The following is a 15266-nucleotide window of genomic DNA, read 5'->3' on the forward strand; positions in this document are numbered from 1 at the left end:
AGGAGAGCCATGGAGATGCACACAGTAGGACGGGGAGGAGGGCTGGCAGGGTCGACCCCACTGGAGCCCTGGAGGAGAGCCATGGAGATGCACACAGTAGGACGGGGAGGAGGGCTGGCAGGGTCGACCCCACTGGAGCCCTGGAGGAGAGCCATGGAGATGCACACAGTAGGACGGGGAGGAGGGCTGGCAGGGTCGACCCCACTGGAGCCCTGGAGGAGAGCCATGGAGATGCACACAGTAGGACGGGGAGGAGGGCTGGCAGGGTTGACCCCACTGGAGCCCTGGAGGAGAGCCATGGTGATGCACACAGTAGGACGGGGAGGAGGGCTGGCAGGGTTGACCCCACTGGAGCCCTGGAGGAGAGCCATGGAGATGCACACAGTAGGACGGGGAGGAGGGCTGGCAGGGTTGACCCCACTGGAGCCCTGGAGGAGAGCCATGGAGATGCACACAGTAGGATGGGGAGGAGGGCTGGCAGGGTCGACCCCACTGGAGCCCTGGAGGAGAGCCATGGTGATGCACACAGTAGGACGGGGAGGAGGGCTGGCAGGGTCGACCCCACTGGAACTTCTGGAGGAGAGCCATGGAGATGCACACAGTAGGACGGGGAGGAGGGCTGGCAGGGTTGACCCCACTGGAACCCTGGAGGAGAGCCATGGAGATGCACACAGTAGGACGGGGAGGAGGGCTGGCAGGGTTGACCCCACTGGAGCCCTGGAGGAGAGCCATGGTGATGCACACAGTAGGACGGGGAGGAGGGCTGGCAGGGTTGACCCCACTGGAGCCCTGGAGGAGAGCCATGGTGATGCACACAGTAGGACGGGGAGGAGGGCTGGCAGGGTTGACCCCACTGGAGCCCTGGAGGAGAGCCATGGAGATGCACACAGTAGGACGGGGAGGAGGGCTGGCAGGGTTGACCCCACTGGAGCCCTGGAGGAGAGCCATGGAGATGCACACAGTAGGACGGGGAGGAGGGCTGGCAGGGTTGACCCCACTGGAACTTCTGGAGGAGAGCCATGGTGATGCACACAGTAGGACGGGGAGGAGGGCTGGCAGGGTCGACCCCACTGGAGCCCTGGAGGAGAGCCATGGAGATGCACACAGTAGGACGGGGAGGAGGGCTGGCAGGGTCGACCCCACTGGAGCCCTGGAGGAGAGCCATGGAGATGCACACAGTAGGACGGGGAGGAGGGCTGGCAGGGTTGACCCCACTGGAGCCCTGGAGGAGAGCCATGGAGATGCACACAGTAGGACGGGGAGGAGGGCTGGCAGGGTTGACCCCACTGGAGCCCTGGAGGAGAGCCATGGTGATGCACACAGTAGGACGGGGAGGAGGGCTGGCAGGGTCGACCCCACTGGAGCCCTGGAGGAGAGCCATGGAGATGCACACAGTAGGACGGGGAGGAGGGCTGGCAGGGTTGACCCCACTGGAGCCCTGGAGGAGAGCCATGGAGATGCACACAGTAGGACGGGGAGGAGGGCTGGCAGGGTTGACCTCACTGGAGCCCTGGAGGGAGAGCCATGGAATTGGGGACAGATGGGGACAGCTGGGGAGGGGTGGGATAGGAAGTAGTGGCAAGGCAGGCTGTGGAATAGGCCCTTCCTAGTCCAGAGACCCTTAGGAAGGGTCATCTTATAATTAGCTGGGCACAGGGACTTCACCGGGGTCTGGGATTAGGTGCCTCCTAGGGAAGAGAGGTGGAAAGGGTTTCCTGGGAGCAAGGAGGGCAGATGGGAAGACCCCATGAGCAGGCACATGCAGGGTGGATACTGCCCTGGGTTGGTGCCTGGGAATTCTGTTATACTCCAAAAGTTGGGGACACTCACAGTTGAAGGGGGCAACCTTGATCTCAAGGACGATAGCCAGGTGACAAGCTTGTTTTCCTTGAGTTGGGTGACTGCAGGTTTATCATTTGAGAACCCCCAAAGTGAAATGCATTCACTGTGGTTGGGAAACAGCACCTTCAAGCTGAGCTGTGGCCCCAGTGTCACACCACACTGAGGTGGCTCAGAGCTGGTCAGACAGCATGGGAGCTAAATGGTTTGGCAACTTTGCGGGAGGGGAGGCAAAGATCCACCGAAACAACTGTAAACCCCCAAACTTGAAACATTTACCTCATCAAAATTTGAAACTTCTAAACAGAAGGAAGGAAGGAAGGAGGGAGGGAGGGAGGGAAGGAAGGAAGGAAGGAGGGAGGGAGGGAAGGAAGGAAGGAAGGAGGGAGGGAGGGAAGGAAGGAAGGAAGGAGGGAGGGAAGGAAGGAAGGAGGGAGGGAGGGAGGGAGGGAAGGAAGGAGGGAGGGAGGGAAGGAAGGAAGGAAGGAGGGAGGGAAGGAAGGAAGGAGGGAGGGAGGGAAGGAGGGAGGGAGGGAAGGAAGGAGGGAGGGAGGGAGGGAGGGAGGGAGGGAAGGAAGGAAGGAAGGAAGGAAGGAGGGAGGGAGGGAGGGAAGGAAGGAAGGAAGGAGGGAGGGAGGGAGGGAAGGAAGGAAGGAGGGAGGGAGGGAGGGAGGGAGGGAGGACATCCTTAAGAAACTCAAAGGGCCTGTGGCACACACGGTAGGGAGGGCAGGCGTTGTGACCGTCCTGCATCGGACACCATGATTGAGCTTCTGTGCTCACTAATGCAGGTGGACAGTAGGGGAAGAAAGCTGGGGATGGAAACAGCTCTGCCCGCATGAGGCGTGGGGCACATGAGAAGACTGCCATATGGGGATCTTCAAGGACACAGGAATCAAAGCCACAGGGCACTGGCCATGCACCTTCTGGGCTGGCTCAGCTCTAAGAGGCCAGGGTGGTGGGAAGGTGGGTGGAGTGGCCCCGCCCTGCAGGGACAGAGTTGGACAGTCTCTGGAGGTGGCTGTCCACCTGCCCTCCCCAGCAGGACACCTTCTGGTATTTACCCAGGAGAAGTACAGCGTGCCCACACCCAGCCTGGTACTGTTGTGGTCACAGCACCTTTACCTGTGGCCACCAAGGGTTAATAGGTGAGCATCCCACAAGCAGGGTACCTCCCTCACCAGGGCCGCACAGCAGTAAGAGGGCCAGTGTGACCCCAGCAGCGGCCTGGGGCTCAGGCAGCATGCGCAGATGGGGCAGACCCCCCCACACACACACCTGCTGCTTCCAGTTACAAGGAATGGGAGCCAGCAGAGTGAGCTGCAGAGGCCCCTGGAGGTAGGGCTGTCGGGCCTCCCTGAGCAGGGATTCTGGATGTGGACAGACACCCGTGCTCCAGCCTGAAATTCGCTGGACTGCACAGTCCAGCGTGGTGGTCAGTGTGTGGCCACTGAGCCCGCAAAGCACAGCACGTGCCCTTGAGGTGTGCTGACGGCAGGAGCACCGGCTTCCAGGCAACCCGTGTAAAGACAGGCTGAGCACCCACTAGTAAGGGCTGCAGGCTGAAACCGCAGTGTGTTCAGGTATTGCGTTAAGTAGAATACTCAAACAGCTTTGCCCATTTCTTCTTGTGGCTACTAGAAAAATCTGAAGTTACACATGCAGATCTATTATGGTTCTATTGAACTGTGCGTTAAACGCAAGAGTTGTATTTACATCACACACTAGTATAAATCTGATGTAATGGGGAAGACCAATTCTTTATAGGGTTTAAGGGACTGAGTTTGTATTGTTTCATTCTACCGTCAAGATCATGTTTGGAAAGAAAGCAGAACAGTGTTTGTTTTAAGGTCTTCTCCAGTAAGACAGGGATTGCCTTGGGCTTTGCTATCTAATTTGTTTACCACTTATTTATTTTAACAATGCTGGATGAACTCAGGGCCTCATGCATGCTGGCCAATCATTCTGCTGTTGGCACACCCAGCCCCAGGGTTGTCTGGGGACCATGCTGGGCCCTCCTCCAGGGCCTCCTGTGCACACCAGCCCTGGCTTCTGTGAGCCAGGACCCAGGCTGGAATTGAAGTTTGCAGAAATGGAAGAGAAACCTTGATCAGGGATGAGCTGGGTGGAGGGAGCTGTTCTGCCGTGTGGCCCTTGGAGGCGGAGGTTGGCTGGAGTGTGTGTGGGGACCTGCGTGTGGTGCCATGGGTATATTGTGTGAGCATGTGGGTGTGTTGGAAAAGTGTGTATATGAAATAGGGGTGTGTGAGGGCATGTGTGGGGGTGGAGTTCTGCTCTCCTCTCCTGCAGATCCTCCTGCAGGGAGGCCCAAGCCTGGGTAGGGGTGTGGAATGACAGGACTGGGCACCATGCTGAGCACCTGGGACCCATTCCCTCGGGCGGCAGCTGTTGGAGGCTGCAGTGTTTGGGAAGGGCTGCTCTCCCTGCAGGTCATGAGGACTCGAGGGCACCCTCTGATGGCTCTGGACCCTCCTGAGAGGCCCACTGGGCCAGTGGGCAGCCTGGTATCATGGCGGCCTGCTGGAGCCACAGCCCGTGGCGGGTTGTGCGTAGCTGCCCCCTGCTGCAGCTGACTGGAAGGTTTAATGCCCACAGCTCCTCTCACTGTGAGGTGGATCCTCAGATCCTCAGCAGCCAGAGCCTGGCCCTCTGACTGGGTTCCGAAGCACGCTCCATCAGGTGCAGTGACAGTGAGTGTCCCACGTGATGGGTTTAGATGGTCACATTGAAGTCGTGTGCAGCTGTTGAGTGACTGTCTCTAACTCACATGGCGCGAGCGAGGTCCTGCTGCATTTCTTACCAAGGAGCAAGAGAGAATAGAAAAGGCCCAGGCTGCCACGCTGCGCACGGGGGACTAATGGGGATGTTCGGTCCTGGGGAGAAATGGTGTTACTCTCAGATTCTGTGAGGCCACTGTGAGAGGAGGCTCCATGTCCTCATGGAATTCCAGGAAGCTCCTGTGTGGGGCATGTGTCCACGTGCCCTGTCCCCAGACGAAGGCCCCCAGCCCTGGCTGTGTATCTGGAGCACCCTGTGGGCAGACAGGAGGAGACCTCCTCAGAGCAGAGTCCTGCCTGGGGGTATGGCCCGAAGCTGCTTGGAGTCCTGGGGCCAGACCCGGGCGCTTGTCTCTGGGACCCCTTCAGCACGCTATGCGTGTGCATGTTCAGATATTTGAATATACACCTGGGTGCACTCCAGAGCTCCCAGGTGGACTCCGATAACTCCAGGTGCGTGCACGTGGAATGCTGTGCATTCAGATGGATAATCTAGCAAATTCTAAATAAGAAAGTTGGCCAGTTTGTTTCCAGTCATTAAGCAGATTATGCAGCTTAAAGACCCACAGAATGTAGTAGTACACTCACTGTCAGTGTTCAGAGCAAAACTCACTGGCAGTGTGTCCACAGAGGCCTTGTGCTGGTCGTCTTGGGTGGCCCCAGGAGCTGTGAGTCCCCATGGCGCACTCCTGACTCTTCCCCACTGCTGCCAGCTGTGTTCAGGACTTTGGGTGGCCCCGGCCATTTGGAAAGAATATGCTTCTAGAGTGAGCCCCAGGAAGGTGTGGGGATTTTGTTTGTTTATTGCTTCTGACCTGCCCCTGCCCCAAGGAAGGAAAATGACAGAAGACTCAGATGAGGGCAGGTTCCGGGGGCTTCTGCTGAAGAGAATCCCCAGGGGCTCCCACTCTCAGGGAGGCAAAGAGAGCCCAGAAGTCTCCCATGCCCATGGTCACCACCCCAACCCTGCCTCGCCTGACTGCAACCTCATCTTGGGTCCCTTGGACACGAGCCCCTCTGTCTTCCTTTGCTCTGTACCCTGTGGACAGAGCCCCTGTGTGGCCGGTAGTGACCCTGGTGGTCAGAGAACCGCTGAGCACAGGGATCTCAGAAGAGCATTTCTGGGTGATGTCAGAGAGGCTGTGGCACTGTCGGCCAGCTTATTGGCATCAGAGAAGAGGGGCTGTGCTAACGGGCACCATGGCTCCTGAGAAAGGGCTACCAGAGGACTACTTGCAGGCTCAGGGGTGCCCTGGGCAAGCTGACCTGTCTCTCTTCTTTTCTCTAGGAAAACGCAGCACAGTTCTCTTGACCAGAGTTCTCCGCCCCAGAGCGGGGTGTCAGCCTCCTACAACCACCCGGTCCTAGGAATGTATGACGCCAAAGATGACTTCCCTCTTAGGAAGACAGGTCAGTGCCAAGGGCTGCTGTGGCCTGGGGCTCTCTGCCAGGCAGCTGTACCCCAGCTGTGCTGGGCCACATGCAGGATGTGCTTAGTGAGGGCTTTTCTCGCCAGAGCATCAGTTTGAAAATTCATCCCCAAGCATGACCTTCTGATTCATTCCAAAACACATAGCCCACGCACATAGGCCTGCTAGTCCTCCCTGGGCAAGGGCAGGGCCCACTGCTGTCCAGGGATGCAGCAGCTCTGCTCCTCAGGCAGGCATGTTCAGCAGGTGAGTGAGTCAGCCAGCGGCCCTCTGCTGCCTCTACGCTGTGTCCAGCAGGAGTTGGTCGGGACCCAGAGAGGGAGGAGAGCCTGTGAGAACAAGATCCACCCTGCCCTGTGGGGGCAGTCCCAGGTGGCCACAGCTCGGTGCAGGAGTTTTGTTCTGAGCGGAGCGAGAAGGGCATCAAGCCTATTCTAGAAGCAGGGAGGCGGCACTGGAGCAGTCTGAAAAGACAGCCAGATGCTGTGGGCTTATGGTTTAACTGGGCAGTGGCTTTGGAGAAGGGTCAGGGTGACTGTGGGTAGTCCATTGGGGTGGCAAGAAGAGCAGGGCCCTGAGAAGTCTGCTTCTCCTGGGGTTCTGCAGAGAGGGTGAGAACTGAGCTGCATCAGCCTGCACGGAGGAGGGACACCCTCATCTCGCTGTTGCAGGGATAGACTTTAGACTGCACCAATTCTATGTACCCACAGAACTCCAGGCAGCTCTGGGTGGAAATGTACTGAAGGACTCAGACACCCAGCTGCTTCACCTGTCAGACAGCCTGTGGGAAGCCAGGGCTCCCTGCCTTCCCAGCTTGGTGGAGGAGGGCCTTGGGTCAACACAGCGTGGCCCCAGGCAGAGCCGGCGTCAGGAGCAGGGAGTTGACAGGAGGGCACCTTAGCTCAGCCCGAGTAGGGCTTGGCCTTGCCTGGGGTTGTGTGATAGGGCCGCCATGCCAGGCCAGGGTGCCAGTGGAGGAATGGGTATCCCCAGAAGAGTGGAGGGTGGAGTTTGGCAGTCAGCTCTCACTAAGGGTCATGCCCTCCTGAAAGCAGCCACAAACTCATCCCCAGCAAGGCACAGTGCATACCACCTGCTCCACCAGGCTCCCCAGTGGCTCTAGGTATCCCCTGGCGGGGACAGCAGGGAGGGGGTTGGGTACGCCGGGTTCTCCCCGGCCCCCAGCGAGTCACAGGCAGCACCACTCTGAGAAGCAGAAGCCTGCGTGAGTAATTGGGAGCAAGCCCCAGGCGACTGCAGTGGAAGACGGCACAGTCACATGGCGGTCCCTGCTGATCTCTGCAACCTCGTGGCCTACAGTCGTGGACAGAGCCCCTGCCATTTGGACATGTTTCCGTGGCTGTGGGCCTCCTATGCTGAGCTGTCTTTCTGGAGTTAGCTGGAAGAGACGCCACAGATCTGTGTTGCAGTGTCACCTCCAGAACCCCTTCCATGAGGACCAGGGGGAAATCTCTTCTCACCCCGGGGAGTGCTCTGGAAGGCCTTCATTAAGATGGGATTGCATTACCAATTTCTAAGAGGCACCCTAGCACCTTAACAGTCTCACCTGGGGGCACACTTGACCACCAAGAGCAGCGTGCAGCGAGGCTCCCCAGCCGCCCGCTCCGCCTCATCCAGCAAGCCTCATAGAGTGAGGCCTCGCCCATGCTGCTGGACAGCCCACGTGTTCCTTGGTAGCAAGAACATCATCAGTAGGGAGACTGTGGTGTGAAGCGCTGCCCCTGGATTGAAGCCTCAGTCTCCAGAAGCAGGTTGTGCATGTACACACCTGCTGGGCTCGGCCCACACTGGCTCACTATGACCTTGCAGCTCAGTCTGCCTGTGCCTCGGTCTTCCAGGGCCTCTGTGGGACATCCATGTGTGCACGAGCCTTCAGGCGTTGTTGGCATGTGCTGCGGTGGACTCCCTGGACGATGGTTCACACCTGTGCCTTCTCAAGTGTCTCACCTCCCTCGTGACAGAAGCAAGTGGGCTGCCCATGCCTTATGCATCCAGGGTGGCCACTGTCACTGGGCCAGTGGGTCCAGATCAGCTGCTGGAGTCCAGTGGGCTCCTTTGCTCATGCACTGTGCGTCAGGGACACTCTTGCTCCCCTCTGGGCCTTTGCTTGTCCTCTGTAGAGTGCTCTTAGTCCACACCCAGCTTACACAGTGCTCGAGAAATTCAGAAAGACGTGTTTTTTGGGAAGCTCACAATCATGGCACCAGCACTTGCTGGCATATGGTGGGCCTTCCTGCCTCAGCCTTATGTGGCAGAGGGTCAGGGTGAAGCAGCAAGCCCACCCCAGGGCGCTGCTCCACTCCTCGCCTCATCCAACCCTGACTGCCTCCCGGCCCCACCTGCAAACACTTCCAGCCGTTGAATCAGGAGGTGGAACTGCAGTGCGCATCTCAGAGGGAGAGTGGAAGCACAGCCTTGGGAGGTGGCTTGGCCAGGAGCGCTGTCCACACGAGGCTCTTGATCCCTGTGCATGCGGGCTCGATGTATGATCTTCCACTTTTGGAAGCAAACTTAGTTTTGCAGTTGTCCTCCAGCAGACTGCCCAGGGAGCGGTCTACAAGAGCAGTCCTCCCTTCCAGCCCATAGGCTGCCCAGTGCTCGGCAGCAGTCACAGGATGGAGCTCAGGCAGCTTTCCTCCTTCCCTCCTGGAGCTTATACGGCAGGACAGCAGAGCTGTTGCCAGGCTCTGGGTGCTGTCCCCGGGGCACTCCCGACGTGCGCTCCCATGTCTGCCCCCTGTGTTGCAGCTGCGGTCTGCCCTTGCAGAACTGCCTTTTAATCTTCATCAGAAAGTGATGTCTGTGAGCCGGCCCCTACATGGGAAGGCAGCTGCCTGCTGTCCTGATGGTGCTGTTAGCTCTGGTGGGTCTGCTGGGCCAGAGTGCGCTGCCAGCACTCCTTACCCATGGGAGCTGGCCATGCTCCCCCTCTGGTCAGTTCTCTATGTGCCTGTTTCTAATGGCAGGCAGAGCAGACCCCTCTGTACTGTCAGGCTCAGCACCATTGGTCTCTGCTCTGGCTTGGGGGACATTGCTCCTGGCTGTACCACCTGGTCACCTCCAGCCCTGGCTGCCACTACCGGGCCCTGCCCCACAGGGTCTTCCCCAGGTTCTGTCTGCTTCACACACTTCTCCCGCTTCCTTGGGGTGAGCACCCCACCTCCTCCTGCTGGGATCACTCAACCTTGGAGACTTCCTGGCAGGAGCACTCTGTTCTGCCCCGTTAGTGGCCGACGATGGGCGGGGACCAGAACACAAGTCATCCTGCTACGGGATTGTCAGGTCACGATTGTGCCCGTCACGTGGCTGTTGCAGAATCTTGATCCTGTGTTCCCAGAGCTCTACAGCAGCACAGGACCTTCAGGAGGGTCTGCTTCTTGTCACTGGGCTGTGTGAACCCTGGGGCTCCCACCACCTCCTGAGAGAGAAATATGTCTCGAAACACTCTGTCCATGACCCTTCACTGGACGCCCTCCTGGTCTCGTGAGCTCCGTGTTGGACTTCGTCCCCCATTTTCCTCCTTGCCTCCTTTGTTCTGCCTTGAAGATCCCAGCTCGCCTCCCTCTGTCAGTGCCTTCCTGCTGTCCTCACGGCTCTCCTCAGAGCTTCCGACCTGTCCTTGGACACAGGGAACAGCAGCTAGGGCACAGCATGCCCGGCTCTGAGCCCTGCCAGCGGGGTGCTGACAGCTCTCTGCTGATCCACTGGGCCTGCCTTGCTGGGTGTGGGGCGGGCATGGAGCCAGAACAGCAGCGGTGCTCTGGGAGAGCCCGCCCCTCCTCGTGCCTGGTGCCACCTCCCACCTCAGAGAGTTGTTCTGTGCTGTGGCTGACTGGGGAAAGCCGTCTGTAGCCTGGTGTCAGGTGTCTGAGCTGGCAGAGGCAGGCCCTGGGCGTGGGGGGATTGAAGATGGAGGTCCGCATGGTTTTAGCTGCGTTACTTGTAATCTGCCTGATGGGCTCTGAAGAGAGCGAGCCCTGCCTGCCACTGCCCACGTGGAGTCATGCTCACCCTCTGCTCACGGAGCCGCTCTCCAAATGTGCTTCCTGATGCTGCTTCACCTCTCGGACAGCCCAGGGGGGTCAGAGTGCAACTCCCACATGCCCCACCTGACCATGGCGGCGCTGGAGTGATTGCGGGCCATCAAGTACAGCTCTCACTGCCAGGTGAAGACCCTGTGTCCGGACTTCAGCCACCTTGCAGAAGTGGGCTCCTGGGACGTGGCTCAGTCCTGAAGCAGCTCCTTCCAGCTGGGGAGCTCCCCGGGCTGCTGAGGCGGGAGATGAGGCTTTCCAGGGGCACCCAGTGCTTGCAGGGCCCATGCATGTTGCCGCCACCTGGCACCAGAAACCCCGCAGCCCAGCGAGGCAGCACCTCCAGGTGCACAAGTGCACCCTGGTTTGAAACCTGGGTGCCAGCGAGGGTTTCCTGTGCCCTGAAGGGAGGCTCATCTGCCTGCTGCATAGCCCCTCCCCAGCCTGAGATGGCTCTGCTGGTCCAGTGGATTCCACAGGGGCAGGGTCTTGTGCTGTCATGTCCCCCGCCAGTGCCAGAGTGGTGGCCTCCAGCCTGTCAGTTGCCTCTGGCCATCCCACAGGCAGAGCTGGCTCCAGAGGGTCATTGGTTCACTGCCCTCATTTTGGTGTCTTGAGGTGCTTGAGGCCAGTCCTCACTTTCACAGGCTGTGGGTCCTGCGTGGCATGGAGCAGGCCCTGGCTGGGAAGGGCGAGTACAGACAGGTGGTGCGTCCTGCCCTGAGTCTCCCTTGCATGACAAGGAAGTGCCCTTCAGGAGCAGAGCAGAATCCAGGAGGCCTTCCAGGTGCAGAGCAGGGCAGTGGAGAGGTGAGGATGCTGGGTGAGGGCCGGCCGCTATGTGCTGCAGAGAGGGGCATCAGGCAGGGCTGCAGGACGGGCCTGCTGTGGGAGACACAGGGAGGGCAGCAGGCGGGTCAGAGGGCAGAGGGCCCAGCCCTGTAGACTCTGGGAGTCAAACCTTAGCAGGGGACATAAGTGGATGGGGGAAGAGACAGGATCTGCCACCTGGTAACTAGTCAGAGCTGTGACCTTGAGATGACCTCCAATCCATCCCGCAGGGCCTGGAGGAGATCCCTGTGATGATCTGCAATAGCACAGCTAGTCCGTGGCCAGCTCAGCATGTCCTTGTCACACTGTCTCATGATGCCACACTGACTGCTCCAGGGTTATCTGGGCAGCCCTGCAGAGAAGACCCTCCACACGGGGCCATAGACAGGCAGGCTCCGCCCTGTGGGTGGATGCAGCACCTCAAAGGCTACTTCTGTGGTCTGTAGCTTCTGTCTCTAGACCCAGCAAGGGGTTGCAGGAACCCTGGTGGGCCTCAGCTGAGAGTTTGGTGGTGGGAAAAAAGTGTTCTTTTTTTAAGAACAGATTTTGGCTTCTTTTGTTTTGGCTTTTAAGTAATGTAAGAAAAATGAATAGAGAAATGGAACACGTGGGTCTGTGCTGTTAACAGAGGTGGGGTCCGCTGTGTCCACGCTGTTTGTCCTTCAGCCTTAATCAGCTGCCGTCCAGGTGGACTGTCCCTTGCTCTGTGTACAGATGCCGTGAAACAGACAGCCCTGCACCCTGAGTCAGTGCCCCCAGAGCAGCCGGGGACCCTGGCAATTCTGGCACCTTGGTGAACACAGCTCCAGTTCTCCAGAACCTGGTTTCTCAGGCCTGTTTTTCTGGCTTCTTCACATGGAGGAGGCTGGTGGTTGCCTACACAACCCAGGCCCATGGTGGAGTCAGCTGCCTGGTTCCAGCACAAGCAGGGAACTGCCCTTTCCAGAAAGACCAAGAGCAGCAGGGGACTGATTGCGGAAAGCTGGCGTCTCACTACTTACAGATCCACAAGTGCCAGAAGGGGAGAGGAGCCTGGACACGGCTTCAGAGCCTGAGCAAGGCCAAGCCGGAGGCCGTAGTCAGAGGAGTCCAAAGATGGCGCTAGAGCTGGGGGGGCCAGGGTGGTGGCTGCAGTCAGTCTTGGACCTCTCTGCTGGAGCTCCCACGGGGCCACCGAGGGACTGTGACTTGATGGGTCTGGCTCCCACACGGAGGCGTTGGGGACCACTGTGGGCTTCCACATGCAGGTGGCCTTTGTCCACACAGGAGGGCTTGACAGGCACCACGACAGGTCCCACGCTAGCTGTGCAGTGGCAAGGTGAGCGCTGGGGCGTCTGGTGCTGGCACTCAGACCCCAGAGTTGGCTTGGGTGTCCTCACATCACGTGGGGTTGGGCGGCCCTTCTTGCTTCAGGGCCTTGCTTGCCTTCACAGAGGCCATTGGTGTCTGAACCGGGCTGTGGGCATCTGCAGACGAAAAGGAAGTGCAAGATGTAGACACCATGGCCACGGCCCCAAGAGGGCCCCCATTGTGTCCACTTCCCTCAGACTTCCAAGCAGTTGGATGTCTGCTTGGAAGGAACGAGGAGGAGGTTATTTAAGAAATGTCACCACTAAATGACTGTCACCCACACTGGACCCTGCCTAGTAAATCAGACAGGATCCCGTCTCCTGCTGAGGTGTAGGCGCTTCCTTTCACACGGCACCCCTTGTCAGCCCAGCACTGCCATGTTGAGTGGTCATTACCCCAGTGTGCTTTTTTTTTTTTTTTTTTTTTGATACCAGGAATTGAACTCAGGGGCACTTAATCCCTGAGCCACATCTCCAGCCTTTATATATTTAGAGATTGAGTCTCACTAAGTTGCTTAGAGCCTCCCTAAGTTGCTGAGGCTGGCTTTGAACTTGTGATCCTTCTGCCTAAGCCTCGTGTGCCACCCTGCCTGGCCAAGTGTGCACAACTTTAAGCCACCATTGTGAAACCCTTGACCCTCGCTGTGTCTGCCTCGCTGTGATGATATCTCCTTCTTTGCAGCTTCTGAACCCAACCTGAAATTGAGGTCCAGGCTTAAGCAGAAAGTGGCTGAGAGACGGAGCAGCCCTCTCCTGCGCAGGAAAGATGGGCCTGTGGTCACTGCTCTAAAAAAGCGTCCCTTGGATGTCACAGGTATGTCAGGCAAGCAGATAAACTGCTTCTGCTGCCGCACTGTGCAGCTTTCCTGTGGAAGCCAGCTCCTCTGTGGTGCCTCTGAAACTCTGTGGCTGGGCCTGGCGCTGTCAGCCCAGAGTGTCTGGCAGGCCACTGAGGGTCAGTACCAGGAATGCCTCAACAGGTGCCCGCTCCCTGGGTCAGGTATTAGGTCCAGGCGTGGAAACGTGATGCGCCTTGTGTCATGGGAGATGTATTTGAGGTTCCTCTGAAGGTTGCCTGCTCCTGCCTGCTCCCCCTGCTCACAGAACAGTGTCCATGAGCTTAGAAGGAGAACACCCAGGGGCTCGCTGTTCCATTGTGGTGCCTTGGTGCCTCTTGCCCCGTGAGTGGTCCACACCAGCAGAATGCCAACAGGCAGGGTCAGCACCCCCTCCCAGCCCCTTTCTGAGGGCAGCAACCTCGCGAGCACTCCCTACCCAGATACCCCACTGTGAGGACCAGGACCCACCGGGCCACTTCCTGCCTCTTGAGGACACACCTGTCCAGAAGCATGACTCCTCAGTCCCTCTCCACAGGTGTCCCCCAGCATCTCCAGAGTTCCAAGTCCCACAGGTGCATCTCACTCAGCACCCTGTGCCCTGGGTGAATCCCAGCTCCTCACTCAGGGAGCACATCCCCCAGCTGCACCCCAGCACCTCAGGGCCTATTCTCCAGGTGCACCTCCACTTTTCAAAGTCCTGGCACCAGGAAAAAAGGGCTGCTCCCAGATGACCTGGAGAGGAGGCCAGGAGCACTGGAAGGCCGGGATGAGTGGGGCTGGTCCTGAGTGCCCTGGGCCGGTTTAGTCCAGTGTGTCCAGTGTGTCCTGGGGAATGTGCTGCTGCTGGGGAAGAGGCGGGAGAGGTTCCCAGCTGGCCCCCTCCTGGTGAATGGCCAGGTCTCAGCACAACCCTCCCCTGAGGCATGAGAGGAGAGCTTCCCTTCTGGACGTGGCCTGGCCATCCCTGCCCTGTGTGCTCCAGGGCTCTCCAGCTGCTCTGGCCTTGGCCTTCATGCCATTGGGAGTGCCCGTTTCGTCCTTGTCTTCCTTTGTGAGTGGCTCTTTCCTCTGATGGTTCTGTGTAGAGAGTTTCTGGCTAGAGAGATCAAGGGATATTGGAGCCCAGCTCGCACCAGTCTGATAAACTAGGAGGACTCTGTGGAATTGGGGCCCATGAGCTGAAAACTGTTCTAACACCCAGGCATGTTGTCCCCGTGTGCAGGCTTGTTCAGGCTGGCTGTGGTACATGGGACCCCACAACGTCCCAGCCAAAGGTTGCTAAGATGGCGCCTTCAGCCAGCTGCTTCACACCCAGTGACTGCTTAATGGTACCTAAATGTCAGAGCTGGGCACAGAAGCAGTGAGACAAGCTCCTTGCCTTCCCGGAGCTTACAGCCTCCTGGGGACCCCCGGCTGTCACATGGTTGGCCTGGTTAGTGCTGAGCCGTGCTAGATGAAGGGGTGCCCCAGCAGCCCCAGGACAGGGTGGTGAGACCAGAAGCTGTGGAGAAGGTGGCCTCTGCACTGTGTCTGATGGACAGAGGAGACAGTGCTGGGAGAGGAGCTGGGACAGTCAGGGCTGCAGGGAGGTGGTCCCACACGCAGTGGGGAGGTGGTGGAGTCCTGGGGCAGGAGAGAGCCACGTAGACGTGCAGGAAGTCACGGACCGGCAGCCTCGCACTCTGCCACTTGTTAGACTCAGGCTGGATGAAGAGCAAGAGGGGGGCCCTGCCCAGGCGGCCCTCCAACCCCCAGGGTGCGCCCCGCCCTGTGAGGTGCTGTATAGCTGCGGCTCACGTCCTTTCCGCCTGACAGCAACCTCAAGGACCTTCTGGCCCTGCTGCCAGGCCTCTCTCACCAGTGTAGACAGTCCACCGTGGTCCTGCAGGGAGCTTGCTTCCTCAGGTCAGAGTCCTGAGTGGGTCAGTTAAGGGGGTGGCAGTCGGGTGGCTGTGTTTCATGACTCCACGCTGCCCTGCCCGTGTGTACACAGTGGAGCGGCCACCTGTTCCTGCCAGGCAGCGTCAGAGGGTTTCCTCGAGACACTGTCAGGAAGAGGGCCCAGGCAAGGCCACTCCTAGGATGGCAATGTGGAGTCAGGGGTAGGAGAAGGCCGAGTGATGGC

At 58.9% G+C, this 15266-nt stretch overlaps 1 protein-coding gene across 8 annotated transcripts in view; it reads left to right on the forward strand.

The window, feature by feature from the left end:
* Positions 1–15266, forward strand: part of Hdac4 (histone deacetylase 4) — a 256818-nt gene that overhangs the window by 185046 nt on the left and 56506 nt on the right. For all 8 annotated transcript variants that reach the window (XM_076866635.2, XM_076866634.2, XM_076866638.2 and 5 more), the window contains exons 7-8: positions 5926–6047; positions 12985–13116. In XM_076866635.2, the coding sequence (XP_076722750.1) occupies positions 5926–6047; positions 12985–13116 (254 nt within the window). The remainder of the gene's footprint in view (positions 1–5925; positions 6048–12984; positions 13117–15266) is intronic.

This window comes from Callospermophilus lateralis, chromosome 9 (assembly GCF_048772815.1).
Source record: "Callospermophilus lateralis isolate mCalLat2 chromosome 9, mCalLat2.hap1, whole genome shotgun sequence".
Lineage (NCBI taxonomy): Eukaryota > Metazoa > Chordata > Mammalia > Rodentia > Sciuridae > Callospermophilus > Callospermophilus lateralis.